The sequence below is a fragment of the Phasianus colchicus genome, chromosome 10 (genome assembly GCF_987193195.1).
Source record: "Phasianus colchicus chromosome 10, bPhaCol1.hap1.1, whole genome shotgun sequence".
In the NCBI taxonomy this organism is placed as follows: domain Eukaryota; kingdom Metazoa; phylum Chordata; class Aves; order Galliformes; family Phasianidae; genus Phasianus; species Phasianus colchicus.
Genome location: NC_143445.1, coordinates 18,755,652 through 18,772,500, shown reverse-complemented (window position 1 = coordinate 18,772,500; position 16,849 = coordinate 18,755,652). Strand labels below are relative to the sequence as shown.

At 40.1% G+C, this 16,849-nt stretch overlaps 1 protein-coding gene across 2 annotated transcripts in view; it reads right to left on the bottom strand.

Annotated features, from left to right (window-relative positions):
- The window catches only part of RSRC1 (arginine and serine rich coiled-coil 1), a 114,172-nt gene that overhangs the window by 53,867 nt on the left and 43,456 nt on the right, over positions 1 to 16,849 (bottom strand). For both annotated transcript variants that reach the window (XM_031603684.2, XM_031603683.2), the window contains one exon: positions 3,414 to 3,450. In XM_031603684.2, coding sequence (XP_031459544.1) covers positions 3,414 to 3,450 — 37 coding nt within the window. The remainder of the gene's footprint in view (positions 1 to 3,413; positions 3,451 to 16,849) is intronic.

Genomic DNA, 16,849 nt, shown 5'->3' with positions numbered 1-16,849 from the left:
CATCCAGTCATCCTGACACCTCTGCAATGATAGAGAATTCAAGCTTGCAGAATATAATTACCCAATGAAGAATTTTGCCAGAATACCAAGATAAATGTAATTACTTATATTATGTGTTAATGATTTATGAACAAATACAGGTGTCTGCTTGGTTTTATAGCTCACTAGAAAGCCAACAGTTCCACTAGGCATGGCTGTAGTCGTGGCTCCAGTAAGCCACGTTGGACACTGCTGTAACCACCCCAAGTCTGAAACTAAGCCAGAGAAAATCACTGGAAAGCCAGCTGCTGATATCAAGTAAAAGGGAAAAATAAATAAAGAGCAATACCTGCTATGTAGGGATTAACACCTTCTGCATAAAGGAACACCTCTGCCATTGCCAAGAGATCTTCAGTAGGAAGACCTGCAGACAGAGAGCTGCCAGATGGAGTTCACCAGTATTAGTTACCACGAATTCCTGACCTTAATACACTACCTGTGTCACACTGTGCAACTAAAAGCATAAACAACAAGCTGCAGCAGCTTTGTTGGCAGAGCAATGTGCAGCACTGCAATAGCCAGCAGCACAGGAGCTCTATCTGCACCTGCTGGTGGTTATTGATCAACACGCAACGAGGAGCGCCGGCCTTACTGCCAGACAATAACTATATTCTTACAAACCACTGATGGGCTAAACAAGCTATTAATGACAGGTTGCTCTCCATCATTTAAAATGGACTGACGCTGCTGCTTGACCACAAGGACAAGGAGGTTATTGCCTTGAAATGTTATACAAAAGACACAAATAAGATAGCTCTACTGAAGAAACCACACGCATGGCTACGCCGTCCAATTTCAATGGAGTTACCAACAAAAAACAGAGCTGCAAACAGTTTCCTGCTCCAAGGTTTCTAAAGGTTGTTAAATTAGCAATGTATAATTCAGCAAATAACAAGGAAGCATCAGAGCAGCTCCTCCAGCTGAGGTGTGTTCTGAAGGAATCCATCATGAGGGCGGTGAGGCCCCAGCACTGCATCTCAGAGCTGTGTGTGCCCCATCCTTCCAGTGGCTTTGGGCACCTGGTCTATGGGAGGTGTCCCTGCTCACAGTATGGGGTTGGCACAGGATGAATCTTAAGGCCTTCCCAGCCCAACCAGCCCACAACTCCAGGATTTGCATGCTTACTGACACGAACAGGCAGCCACATGAATCTTCCGTGAAGTTCTCTGATACTGAGAAAGGGGTTGTTTATGAAAGCATGTTTTCACACTGAAAGTATTCCCAAATAACAACTTGCAAAATATTTACCAAATTTTTGAAAAGCAGCCATGCGTAGCTAGATGCTAAATACCCAGATGGCAGATGCCATTAGGCACATGTTAGCAGTAAGACAGGCTGCAATCCAGCAAACAGTACCTATAAAATGCAATGAGAAAGCACATCCCATTTTAAATAAAGGATTAAATAGATTTATAAGTAAATTTATAACAAACAACTAGACTCTTGTTTTCATTGTCAACTATGGGGAAAAAAAATGGAGAAAAACAATTTCTTACAGATATTTGGAGATGCTGGAAGGTGAAGTAAAAGAACTAAAGCAATAGTGTGGCTTAATTCTTCTGAGAAACATCCCCATAATTTACTGGAGTTCAAAGGTCTTTCTGAACTTGTCTGCCATAACATTGAGATGTAAAAGTTTCCTGCATGAATCCGCCCATCTGCAGGTGCCTCGGGAAACAGTTCATTTCCTTGAGCACCCGTTCCCAGGATAGATTTTCTAAGATCACAGGAAAAGGGAAAAAAGTCTTAAAGACCTGGAGGTTTTCAACAGATCTTTCACAGCAGTACAAAGCAGCTAATGTATTTCATGGCAATGACATTATTCAAGCATACAGTGAGTTACCATGTCAAAGAACTTCAGGTTCCATTACTCTGCAGAGCATCTTTCCAGCACATTTTCACCCAAATCCCCATGAAACTCGGGACACAAGCAGGCAGTAATCCTGGCCCACCCTCCCCTGCCCCAGTCTGCTCAGAAACCACAGACCTCCTCCTCCCAAACCTGCAGGTTTGAGGTGACATTATAAATCAGACCCGCAGCTTCAGCTACTGCAGCACTCCCAATTTAGAAAAAGTACCAGTCATGGTCATCTGTCAAGACTACAGCATCTTTATAATGCATTAGAAAAATTCTCTGAACCCATCAGATTACAACAACCTGACACCAGCAGAGGAATGAAACATTTTAAAAATTTATTTAAGAGATTCAACTAGCATGCAAGATACCTATGAAACTAGCAAACAAGATTAATTTTCCAACTGCTCTTAGAACTATTCATAACGCTCAGCTATTTATTCCATTTACAGATTCTAAATACTAGTTGCAATGGAACATTTAATATGCCATCGTTATAAAAGGGAAAGTGTTGACAACGGTGCCAGAATATGCACACTTCTCATCCTGCTGTTACTCCAAGAAGATATTGGAATACCAGCTCCAACAAATCACCTTTCCCATGCGATCCCCAAAATGGGAAGCAACAACAGAAAAGCAATTTGTTCAAATGCTCGTGCAATACGCTGCGATAAGATTTTATTTTAATAGCAGGATGGAACAGTATATATTATTTAGGTATTATATGAAAAATTAAGCATGAATTTAAGCATTTCTCCTGAGGTACTGAAATATACATGCCATTACTAGTGAGTATTTTGATTTAATGGGATTTAATAATCTGTTTAGATGAACTACTCCACGTTCAGATGATGCTGATGCTAACATTCTACTCTCAAGGAGCTTCAGACTTGTGACAATATTGCATTTTTTCCAGTTGTGATCAACTGATTTGTTTTTAATGCTAAGTATGTCCTGCCATCACTTGTGGTTTGAATATGTTTACTTAAACCAAAAATACTTTGCATCTCAATTATTATTTTATACTGCAGCGCTGAATGGAACTTAACTCAATACATTATTCATAAAGCACAGACAGCAGAAAAAACAAAGCTGTGCACTTCTTTCAAAGCCTTCAAATTACTAAAACACACCATATTTATGCATGCAATATTTGATTGTGTCTTTTTTTGTTGGTTTTTTTTTTTTTTGTCACAAGTTTGTTGATTTCAGATCAGGATATGCCAAAAAACCTACACCAAACAATTTTTGTTTATAATTAAGGTAATCATCAATCCAAGGATTGTAGTCCATTTTATTTCATCTCTACATCAAAAAAAGTAATTTAAAAAAATTAAAATTCCCTTGAAATGGTAAGATAAATGAAAATGTAAGTGCCTTCACATAATAACAGTAAGCTGACCCTCTGGGAAATGGTTGACTTTCTCAATTCAAGGTATTCAAAGCTCATTCAAAAGTGTTCATTTGGAATGCAGATATCAAAGATGATGCAAATGTTCAAGAGAAAATTAAAACTTACCAGATGTTCTAATCCAGCTTTGATGTTTCCAGCATCCCTGTAACAGAAGAACAGAAGTCCTAAATAGTTGCTAAATCCGTGTCTGAAACAATTTATATTTAACTCTGAAAATGGCAAAGCCATGAAATTTCTTGATTATGTAAAATTTTTATTTTTAATATCTTAATCGTTAAAATACTTTTAGAGTATTGATCATCCAAATGCACAACTACAGAATTATTTATAACCTCAAATTTTACCTGCCTTAAAACTGCAATAAACATTAGCAAAGCAACAGAACACTCATTTGAAGAAGCCTTTTTAATATAATTACCCCACAACTTCATACTGAACTAAATAAAGCAAAACACTGCATAATGGTATTTATGAAATCCACATTCAGTGACTTTACATTGGTTCTGCCTCGTCACTACTCCAACAGTATAACTGGAGACTGGTTAAAGAGGTGGTGCAGTGCATGAATTGTACATCAACTAAGCAGGCTGTGGGAAGAAAAGACCAAGCTACCAAAAAAAAAAAAAAAAAGAAAGAGAATAAGAGAACTCAGAGCAAAACACAGCCCATGAAATACCTTGCCATGTGCACATACAGTGTCAGTGCTATCCTGGAGCAGTGAAGCTCACAAGGTTACCTGCAACTACTCTGCTACTTGAAAAAGAGAGAACCCAAACCAAAGTGAAACCAATAAAAATCCCCAGGCCACCAAATGAAGGAAGCTGGTTCTGCTTTCATTGGCTCCAGGTTCTATCTGCTTCCAAAAACATAATCATGTCTTTTGAGGAAAGTGGGCCTTCAGCATGCCAAGCAAGGAGAAACAGCACCCAGAAGCATTAAAAAAAAATCAGTTAATGAACTATGTGATCATAGAATGGTTTGAGTTGGTAGTTTACATTTATATATATATATTTATATACATTTTTTTTTTTCAACAAATCATGCTCCTGTGGCTTGATACAGTTTCAAAAAGTCCAACTATACTCTTCCACCAAAGCAAACCACGTAAAGACTGATGCTTCCATTCTCTTTAATGCAAGCTATGGGCTATAGAACACAAGGTGAAGTAGCACACAAAATGACTATAGAGTAGGAAGTTTTAATAAATGCAGAATGCTGCAATTGAATGCAGCTTGGCTGTACTTTAGACTTCTACATAAAGCTTTTAATTATGATTTCATAAAGCTTTCTAAAAAATGTACACACTTCCACTTTATTTGAGAGCATACCATGAACAAAGCAACAGACACACTTTACTTATACCGTTATTCAGCATTTTCAAATGAGAATATATTATTTGAGTTTGCACAATACTTAAATAGGAACTGTCTTTAACATCCGTTGTGAGGTGCTAAATGGCCTTAAGGAAACTGCTTGGGAAGCAGGATCCAAGACGCTGATGTTAGGAGCTCCCCACTAATGGTATAAAGCCTGCCCTGTTAGTGGCCTGTCTCCTCTGCTGTCCCTGTCATGACTTCATCAATATTGGTACAACTCTTTTTGCTCTGTGCTGAAAGCAGACTTAATTCAATTATAGGTCTCAAAACTGATAAAAATGGTCCTGAAGTGGAAAATGCGAAGAGATTATTGGCAAATGAATAAAGATTTGTATCGAACTAACACGCAAGAGTACAGCAGGTTTGGTTTTTTTTTTCTTTAATAATTCCCTGCCTTAAGTCTTCTGGGAACAGCGAGTTTCCCTTCCCCTCATGCAGCACATCGATTTCTGAATTAGACTGCAATATTAAATAATTAATATACTTGCCATGATTGATGTTTTGCATTAGTTGAATATTAGGTTATCAATCAAAATCCACTTGGTTTAATGTAATAATATTGAAAAAGTGTCACTGGCTGTTCATCCAATTTGTAGTTGAGGCAGCACAGATAGTAATATTGGTGTAACACACGGCTCTAACGCAGGAAATGCAGTGGCTGAACATCCATAAGGCAGACATTATCAAACAAACCAGGACGAGGTTGAGGCTGTCCTAAATAAACCCTGTGGCACCTGTCAGTTTCAATGAAGTGCTCTTTCTGCTGTCACGCATCAGACAGAAGGGACAACTAGTGAAGCCATGCATCAGTTGTTCTTTCTAGTTAAAAATAATTATCCAAACAAGATGCCTTTCAAATAATGTGTCAAAGTCACAACTGTTGCTACAGCTCAGTCACGATGTGCTTCAAAGTTTAAATGAACCTTCATTTTTCACTGAATACCTTAATCATCAGTGACATAGAGCACTACAAATAAGTGGCAGTTGCAGTGTTACGCACATCCAGTACTGCTGTACTCCCAGAAACACCAGAAGTTGCATCAATATTATCTTGATCAGGTGAAGAAGTTTTGCTAAGAACTTTTCCTCCACATGACACAGTTCCCAAGAGAACACCTAGCTGCCTTTCAAACAGTCTCTTCATGCACTTCACCTATTTCTCTGGTTTGTTAGGCAAACTTGATTTAGACTCAAGTTTCCTTTTTCCCCACACAGAAGCTCTGGCACTGTGCTTCTGGTCTGGGACAGAAAAGAGTCTGTGATGTAGATCACCAGTTCACATGTACGTACTTTAAAACCATACACCAAAACCAATAAGCACAATAAGGACAATCCAAACATTAGCTTCTGGTAATCAGAGATTCATAGAATGGCCTGGGTTGAAAAGGACCACAGTGCTCATCCAGTTCCACCCCCCTGCTACGTGCAGGGTCACCAACCAGCAGACCAGGCTGCCCAGAGCCACATCCAGCCTGGCCTTGAATGCCTGCAGGGATGGGGCATCCACAGCCTCCTTGGGCAACCTGTTCCAGTGCCTCACCACCCTCTGTGTGAAAATAGCACCATAGGAAAAGACTCCAGCTGAGCTACATATGAGCACTGCTCACAAGGGACCTACAGGGCAGCAGGAATTCAATGAAGCAAGTGTAGCCAGCTTTTGGAGTACTAGAAGCTGTCATGTAGGTGACCGATGTTAACTTATATGTATCATAATGTATATGTACATTAACTTAATGCAACTAAATTTAACTTATTAGCACTTATTTGCCAGTAAATTAAATTGAAATAAACTTATTTCAAATGAAAATGAACATGTTCACATTCCTCAATTCCTTTCATGTTATCAGCTCATTACCAAGTCTACCCTTGTATTTGTAGTTAGCAAACTCTTTGCCAGTGCTTACTGAGCAGAACCCACACACCACAGAGTAATTCTACAGTACCTCTGCATGCTGAAAGGTCATTCTGCTGTCCAGATCATAGTACAGCTCAGGCTGAGGGCATGGTGGGCTCTGGGGCCAGGCCACCAGGCTTCATCCATTCATGACCTGGAAGCACAGCCTGAGGAGGCAGCCCTACAACTCATAAAACATGCCCACTCAGAGGGTCTCTTCTTACACCTAGTCCCTAGCATCTTTCAGCCCATGCTGGTTGCTCTCTCCCCCCAGCTCTGACCCCCACCCCCCACAGCCCCTCCATCCCTCAGCACAGTGCCCTCCCAACCCTCCTCTGGCTGCTGCCCCTCTCCCCTTGCAGGGATGGAGCTCCAGCCCCCCACCACCTCACCGCCCTCAGCCCCACTCTACGCAGTCCCAAATGTCTGATTTCGCTCCTCAGAGGACAAATGAATAAATAAAACACTTCATTGTTAGCAAGGCCCTTGGCAGCATGCCCTCTGGTTGCACAATATTAACTACAAACTATGAAGAACGGGGTCAGATGCAGCAGTTCAGGTCACGCTGCACCACACTCTCAAATAAAAGCCTTTGAATTCCACTCTGCAAACAGCAGCATTGGGGGTTGTTGATCACACAGCGCCGTCCTAAGTTGTCAGAGAAAATTTTCATGGAGCTCTCTCACATTTGTCACTCCACTCATTGGACCACTCAACAAGCACATCCCATAGTGGTGAATGCTTTAGAACCCAGTCAGACAGATCCAGATACAGGATTTATTACACAAACCATTATTAATAACTCAGGCTAGCATTGCTAATACTCCAGGTCCTGACTAAATGTGGGTAAAAACAGAAGCCAGCAAACAACTACAACTGTTAACAGCTTCCCTTCTCTCTCAGAATGTGGAAATCTCCCATCCAAAACTCAACCAGCAGCAAAATCATCACTTTCAATGGCTACTAACTCATGGTTCTCAGACCAGAGCTTGACGCTGCCTATATTGCCAGCAAGAAGAAAATCAGTTTTCCATGTGACTACACGCTATTCACTTCTACCCTTGGATATCCCAAGACAGAGAGCAGGACGAATGTAAGGAATAAGATGCTGGGTTTGGCAAGGCATACCATGCTTTTGTCCGACTCCAGAAAGATAAAAGCCTGATATAGGGGAAAAGCCTGCTATCAGAAATAACTTGGATAAACACAGCATTATTACATTTGCACACTGAGCAGTCAGTAGTTAACCGTGTACTTGCAGTTCCACTCTCAGCTAGATGGAATTTCATTGTCAGAGCTGCAGAGTCCCGGATGCAATTTTTAGAAATCACAGAATTGTAGGGGTTGGAAGGAACCTCCAGAGATCGTGGAGTCCAACCCCCCTGCCAAAGAGCTTCCCTACACCAGGTCGCACAAGTCCAGGCGGGTCTTGAATATCTCCAGAGAAGGAGACTCCACCACATCCCTGGGCAGCCTGTGCCAGTGCTCCGTCACCTCACCTAAAGAAGTTCTTGCGCACATTTGTGCAGAACTTCCTATGCTGCAGTTTCTGGCTGTTTCCCCTTGTCCTGTCTCCACACGCTGCTGAAAACAGTCTGGCCTCACCTCTCTGCCCCCCACACCTTAGATATTTATATACCTGGACCAGGTACCCTCTCAGTCTTCTTCTCTCAAGGCTAAACAGACCCAGTTCACTCAGCCTTTCTTCATAGGGGAGATGCTCCAGGCCCTTCACCATCTTTGTGGCTCTCCGCTGGACTCTTTCCAAGAGATCCCTGTCTTTTTTGTACTGAGGAGCCCAGAACTGGACACAGTACTCCAGATGAGGCCTTACCAGGGCAGAGTAGAGGGGGAGGATCACCTCCCTTGACCTGCTGGCCACGCTCTTTTTAATGCACCCCAGCATGCCATTGGTCCTCTTGGCCACAAGCGCACACTGCTGGCTCATGGCGAACCTGTTGTCCACCAGGACACCCAGGTCCCTCTCCGCAGAGCTCCTCTCCAGCAGCTCATCCCCCAACCTGTACTGGTGCATGCAATTATTCCTCCCCAGATGCAAGACTCTACACTTGCTTTTGTTAAACCTCATCTGGTTAAATGGATAATCTCATCATATTGCACTAGATTTTATAGCTTTAGTATTGTGTTTTCCGGAAAATTATAGGTTGATGTTTCCAAGTCTGACTACAGACCACAGAGACCAATTTCAGCAGGCTTTGGAAGAAGCAACAAAGATGACGTAGAAATCCAAGCTGTGCCTGTTCTCTCCTTCAAACCACCTACAAGAGGACAATGCTGACTCTCCCAAGAGAACAGGTAAATCCAGCCCTACTGACTTCTGATGGCAAGCTGGTCCAACACGGCACCAGAGGTCTGACAGAACTGCCTGTAAAGGCTGCGCACTGTGCAGGAACAGAACTCCAACAGATGCCTTATTCTCCAACATGACCAGTGAACATTCTCTGGGTTGTAAAGAAAATCAGTTAGTAGTAAAGTAAAGAAAACATACTTTTCTTTTGTAAAGAAAAGTACGGTTTATATTTTCCATAGCTAAGTGGAAATTACATCAAAGAGAGCTACAAAAGGCGAGAGGGGAAAACCATGAGAGGAAGCTATTTCCTCGTTCATCTTATGTAAGGATGGAGGAAAAGAAACCCAAGTTTAGAAACTAACATGAGCACTACTACCAATTAAGCCTATTAACTAAAAGAAAAAAATAAGAATTAAGATTTCATAGATCATGCATTTGTACTCAAATGTACTCAAGTTGCTTGAAAATGAAGACAACAGATACAATACGAAACAGTCCTTTTTGGCACATCTGAGATACAAAACCTTGAGAAGCACAGCAATGAAAATCAAAATCCTTGCAATGAAGTATTGAAGTTACACAAAAAAAAATCCTCAATGCTTCATGCACTTCAAAGAAAATTCCTGGACTGCTTAACAGATTTAGGAGCCGAGGCTCCTCATACCCTGTTTGCACCTGTTACTGAAAGCATTACTGAAAGATCCAAACAAATCTGCAAAATAAAATAGTGAAAATGATTTAGCAGTGCAATGCCAACTGCAGAGGGGTTGCAGGTCAGAAGAAACACGGCAATAACCTGGCTGTCATTCTGACAGGACCAAGCATCCAAAAAAAACAGCATAATATGTTTGCTGAGAATATTCTTATCCAAGTCAGAGTTCAACAGTTTGAAGTCATTAAACTATTAACTTGGTGCTACTGTTCTCGTCTTCTATGTGCAACAAACTCCCACCAAAAGAGGGAATGCCTAAGGAGCCCTTCATCTGAACGCTGGAGAAAACAGCCGTGATGTTTTCTGAAGTGTGAATGCTGTTTTGCTCTTACTTAATATCACATCCAAGCGGTCTGGAACTGGTCCTGAAGAGTGAAGACTTCAAAGCTGATGTTATTGCGCTCAGTGGCTCCATCACTTCAGTCAACCAAAGAATTTATTTCACTTGGGGAAAAACGGTAAGAAGTTTGGCCAATTACTAATAAATTAAATTTGATAAAGATTCAAGAAGATTGTATGAAGGTCACTTATCAAACGCAGGAAGGAAAGCAGGAATGCCTCCCCATACAGAGAAACACATACAGAATAACTTGGAACTGCTGAAGAACTCTGAAGAATATAATGCAAGCTAAATTGAATCATGCTAAAACCAGGGACTTTAAATAGGACACAAGGTGAAACAATTTCCATAATATGTTATCCCAGAGAGAAGGAAAATCAGTACCCAAGAGACCTTATCAAATATTCAGGAGGGAAAAAATATATATAGCCCTGTCTCATAGAGTAAAATTCAAGATCGTATGCAATTGAAATAAACACTGAAACTAAGCAGAGGAAGAAAAGCTGAAATATGAGGCTGATAGCTTCAATATTTTCAAATAGACTCTACAAAACAAAAACAAAAAGAACATTTTCTCTCCATAAGTATTTCTCAGATAAAGGAGAGCCAAGATAACTACCCAAAAAAAGCTCCCAGTTCTGTTTTACTAAGACTTGAGATCACATATAAAAATCCAATAAATTATCAAAGCAGATTTATTTACTCTGGTTGCCAGTTGAAGCCATTCCTCAGATAAAGCTGGAAATTCAAAGGAGGTGGTAATTTGCAAGTCCTTGGAGTTTTGATACATGATTGAGCAGGGGACGCTGGTTCCCATTTTTATTTCTTCCCCTTCTTTGCCGTTCTGTGCTCAGGATTTCCTCCACAAAGAGCAAAACCCTGTTAATCAAGGCCTGAACTCCCAGCAAACACAAGCAATTAAGCTTCAGACTTTGGAGCAGCACTGCCCTTGTTAACCATGTTATTTGGTAGTTTTAAATAAATTAGACATCTTTGGCCTATTTTACCTTTTCTGTAATATTATTTAGTCGATATTCAATTAAAACACATCCTGTAGGTGAAAGTGTATGAAAACATTTCAGTAACGGACGTTGGTGGTAGTAGGAAGTGTTGCTAATTAGTCTCTAAGTACAAAATAGATTACAAAAGTAGCAAAAAGCCCAGCACTGCAAATGCACAGAACACTGCACCGAATATTAAACAAAGCAGAGCCAGTTTTAATGTCGGTAAACACAACTATAGGAAAAACTCTCTGGACTGGTAAAGAGCATTACAGGTTAATGAGGAACATATAAAGAGTGCACAATAATTATCATACCTAACACCTTACCATCTGTGTTTGGATGGCTGCAGAATATAAACACAGTTCATCAGCATTAATCTGAAACTAATTACACCTGCATTTTATTAGCAGAATTTTAGGATCATCATTTTCAACGTTGGATTTTTCTCAACTGCACTCAACTCTGGGCGATAAAGGATATTAAATTTAACTATAAATCAGGGAGAAAACTTAAACGCCCTAAGCACTAAAACAAGTTGAGTACAATCGATTTTCCCATTTCAGAAAGCTTCTAAATCCTCGCTGTTCACCCAATTATGACTGTACTTAACCTAATGAAATTTCATTCTGCGGGAACAATACTATTCTTAAACAAATTTCTGAAAAAAATATAAGATTAAAAACTTCAACACAAAGAATAAACTCCCAGAGAAAAGATGCAAATAAAATTACTATCATAATCTTTTGTTTTTTATTTGCAAGTATAAAACCGAAGAGAAACAAAAGCATGGAACATAGCATCTGTCATATCAGAATATAAAAAGATGATCCTGGCACAAAATGAAAAAGCTCTAATTCATTTGCAAATCAAGCCTGCCAGTTCTATTTCAAGCTGGCGGTAACTGTCAAGAGTTAACAAGATAATCACTTTCAATCCTGCCTTCAATGGTACATTACACTGTTATTCCATTCAATAAGGCCGTTCTTTGGGGCACTAGATGAATGGTTTTCATTTCTAACTCTCACAAAAAGTTGCAAAAAAAAAAAATCCATGGGGCTTAAGAAAGAAATCCCTTTATGGGCATTTATCTGCCGGCACTTGCTTTTAGGCAAAATGAGATATTTGGATACATTGGTGTCCATTTACTTCCTCTATTCCTTCAGGCCCTCGGTCTGTTGATAAAGCAGACACAAGGACACCTCACACCCGTGGTTCATCTTCTGTACCTATGCACATTAAACGAGTTCTGAGAGCACTCCAGGTGTGCTCAGCTCACTGCACCCTGCAATGAGGCAGCATTTGGGCAGGACCATCTCTAGTTTCATTGTAGACTGCAAAATACAGTAAATGCTCATGAAAACGTGCTTGAAGAAACTATAAGCAGTTCCTCACTGAACATTCAATAGAAAATAAAGTTAACTATTAGAAGCGTTCTTCCTCTGAAGCAAGTTAATATGGAAGTTGTCTCTATTAGTTACTCGTTTTTATTATTTTATTACTTATTATTTACTTAATTGCTTTTGAAGATTCTGTGCTACACGTTCTTCAGAAACGGATAACGTTTTAAGAAAAGAAAACTGTGCTAAGTATTTAAAACTTTCTTGATGGTAGAGAACTCTGTATAATCTCTATGAAAATAACTAAAAATCAAAACCAAGAACTTCATGCTTTTGCTCATCACTCCATGAGGGTGCATAATAGCGACAGGACAAGGGGGAACCGTTTTAAACTGAGACCGGGGAGGTTTAGGTTGGTTATGAGGAGGAAGTTTTTCTCTCAGAGGGTGGTGAGGCACTGGAACAGGTTGCCCAAGGAGGCTGTGGATGCCCCATCCCTGCAGGCATTCAAGGCCAGGCTGGATGTGGCTCTGGGCAGCCTGGTCTGCTGGTTGGCGACCCTGCACATAGCAGGGGCTTGGAACTGGATGAGCATTGTGGTCCTTTTCAACCCAGGTCATTCTAGGATTCTATGATCACTCTGAATTCCTACTATAAGATGTCTATCTATAAGGCTGCTTCATATAGTTATGTATTCTATTATTAAACATTCTAAAGTGAAAATTTACATTTTCTATACTAACTTCAGAAGATTTTTTTATTTTTTTTTTTAAATAATCGCTACAGACAACAGTTCACAAAAGAAAAATCCCCACTAATACTTGTATTTAATATCTAAAGTGAATTGCCCCCGCCCAATCTCTGGCCTGTTCCTCATCATCAATGCCAACAAGCTCACTGTCAGATGGATAGAGGCGTTCATTCCTGTATAGGGTAAAGGCTTATTCTAAAAGAAGCAGAACTACCTGAAGTCTGACAGTTGGTTTCTATCATCCCAACTACTTCACCTAACACACCAGATCACAGCAGACTCAAGTTTCCAGTTGCATTTCACAATTTGTTTCTATTGTACTTTATTCCAAAGTCAGTCTTTGCAAGTCTCTCATCTTTTTTTTTTTTTTTTTTTTTTTTTTCCAATCTGGGCACTCCAGGTGGGCTGAGCACATGCTGAGCACTAGGAGAAAGCCATGGAATTCAACATGGAGCAGCCTCCTCAATAGCTTCAGGTCACAAACAGGCCTATGTCCTGCTTATTTGTTATTTCTCTCTCCAATACTTGTAATGGTCTTTGATTATATGATTTACAAGTCTGTTATTATTTAATAACATTAATGCTAAAATTGTTTTTGGTCTTATGCTCACTACTCATTCACTCCACAGAGAAAAGCTTCAGAATTAATGGACGTGTTCAGAACATTGCTATGCCAGGGCTGAAAACACTGATGCTGCCAATGCCCCAAACACTACATTAAATACACAAGAAAACTTCAGTAAATCATAACTTACATTTTTTATAGAAAATTTTACATCTCAAAAAAAAAAAAAAAAAAAAAAAAACAGCACAAAACAAACCCAAATCCAACACTGAATTATGTTGTTAAAGTACCTCATGCTGGTGTGAGCTGGCCCAAAACCTCCTTAAGGCACCATGTCCAAACATTCCTTGGGTTTGTTTTTACCACATCACAAGGGTCTCATTCGTTTTAATCTCCCAAATGGCTGGTTTCATTAATAGGTTTTTAACCTTTTTCTTGCATCAAAGAATGCAATAGCATCTCTTTAATTCAGCATTTATCATGTCCAACACCTCACAAAGGACATCTCCAGTGAAAAGAGAGCAGCACTGGCTTTGTAAGGTGAGAATGGCCAGCTGAGATGTAGATCAGGAGTCTTAATAGGCATCTTGTACTTTGGCTTTCCTTCAATGACATTAAAATAAGTCATAACGCAAGCTACTGATTTGCTACCAAGTTGACCAAAATTAATAGATAAGACAAAATATTCAGCACGTCTCATTCTACAGCCAAGATTTCCCTCAAATGTTATTTTTCTAATATGAAGCCAAGAGATTCCTGAAAACATTAAGCACCGTAAACGCAGCAGTTTCCAAGGACACTCGGATGTGAAGCAATTTGGAGCTTGGACAGTAAAACCTGCACTTCCAGTTGTACCTTCAAATATTCTAAAAAGCAGCACAGATGTAAAGTATTCTATAGCAACAACTTCAGAACAAACAAGCTGCCAGATCCTGCAAGAGCAAGATTCTCTGAGGATACGTAGACCGTACAGAAAGCCCTGGAAACATGGATGGACAGATGTGGATGTGTGCTCCATGTTCTCTGACCACAGAAATCTTCTTGCCATGGAGCCAAAGGCATTTCAGCACTGCACACCACTGAGCAACCTGATTCTGTTTCACAAATTTAACTCTGTCAATATAGCACTGGGTAGAATTGTAACTTACACGTTAGTCTGAGATGGAGGGAAATGAATTGGCCCCATTCCTGGCTGGGGAAAGAGAAAGCCATTACATGAAATCCAGAATACAGAACGACTGACCAGTCTGCTGTACTGATCCACAGAAGCAGCATATTGAAATTGCTGGAAAAATCCTCGTGTGTTGGCTCTTTTCCTAGGTTTTCAGTTTTGGCTGAAAGTCACAATACACAAAATTGCTACGTCTTGCACACAAGTGCCAAAATCCAATGTCCCCAGAAACTCAAACTGGAACCGTTCCAAGCAATCAAACATTCGTGCAACAATGGTCAGGACCGAATGGACTTCTCCACAATGGCATGATAGGATAAGCTGCCTGCTTAACTTTCTGTTCAGGCAAGATATTGGAAAGTTACGTGAACGTCTGCACAGAATCATTTTAAGTCATTAAAAACAGGTCAAAACGTTGTTCTTGCTCTCCCTCTCTATATATACATACACACATATCCCCTTGCTCTGGTCATTGTGGTTTTTAGTCAACAGGGATGGGTAACTGTCACACCAATACCAACAGCAGGAATAGAAACAGAAGGAACTGGAAGAACGAAACGAAGCAATTTAAAACAATCCTTGTCCTTACATGCAACAGGGGAACAAGCTGTTAACTATGCATACTTTTTATATAAAACCAGACAGAAACGTAACATAAGCAATACCCAGGATAAACAATAATCTTCAGTATGCACAGGAGATGGGTAAAAGCCTTTCTGTCATGGAGAAACATTTGCAAACTGTCTGACACCCGCAATTTAAGATGCGCTCTTTTTCTTGTACAACTGTTGCACAAACCAGTGCAGAAGTTAACAGAACAATGTCCAACCTCTACCCACGATATGCACCAGGCAATATGTGCTAGGGCATTACAAAAGTATTCTTACAGGCTTTCCTTCTGCCTCTTCTATGTGACACACTTATGTCACCCATCATGACTACGGTAACAAGGAGGGCTGAAATTAGAGCTCTCCACAGCATCTGTACCCTAGCAGGACATCAGGGGATGCAGTTGTTGAATGACAAAAAGCCAAGGGTTGAGAAATATTTGAGAATACTCTACTAGCTCAGCACCAGGTAGATTTTCAAATTAAAACACAGACCCCAACGTCATTGCCCAGGGAATTCGCTATCCCTCGAATGTGGAATTGATCTGAATGCAATTACTTTACTCCTTTAGCTCCATTTGACTTTGAACTAAACATCAATTAGTTCACAAACATAATACTGCAAGATCTGTTAACTCCAATACTGACTCTTCCATAAAAGATCTGAAGCAAATTTATTGGCCTTCATTTAATAGCTTTCAGCAATCGCAAATATCATACACGAAAGCTCAACTTCATTTTCTGATGGTCACTTAAAGGTTTAATTCTCATGATAAAACTCACTCAGTCTTACTTTTTTAAAACCTCTAAATTAGCAAACAAGACACCACATAATATATGCCATAAGCATAGGTCTCCTCTGAAAAGCTGGGACCTCGCAGTGCTTCAGCTGCGATACACGCCATTGAGCCACGGCCAATATAAGCTAATTTGAATAATCAATATGACAACCTTATTTTTCTAATGCAAACAGGATTGATACAGTAAGGTGTCTCACTGCCACATCACAGTCATGGCCTCTTTTAACCCCTAATTAGATTTAGGCGATTATCCCTGCTCTTCCTTACAAGTGTACAGCCCGGATAAGAGATGACAAAAGCTATCTGCCACTTACTCAGCCTTTGCAGACTGCAGGTTATCCAGGGAGATACAGGGTAAGATCAGCAAACAATTGTTATTCATATCATCTACAGTTTTAAGATAGTCACAGCTCTCCATGCACACTAAGTGAAAATAGCCCAGAGCATTAGGTAAATGCAAAACGCTTAAGAACATCAGCGTTACACAGATGGAAATTCAAGGTGATGTTGGGGAATTATGCTTAATTCAAACTGGTTATCACAAAGAAAACTATCAGGCGACTATTTGCTTTTTCAGACAGGAAACATTGAGCTCTCAAAAGATTTGTGTTCACTGTTTATTTTTGTGTGACGCTGAGTACTTTACATGGATATTTCTAAAAGTCAAACTTA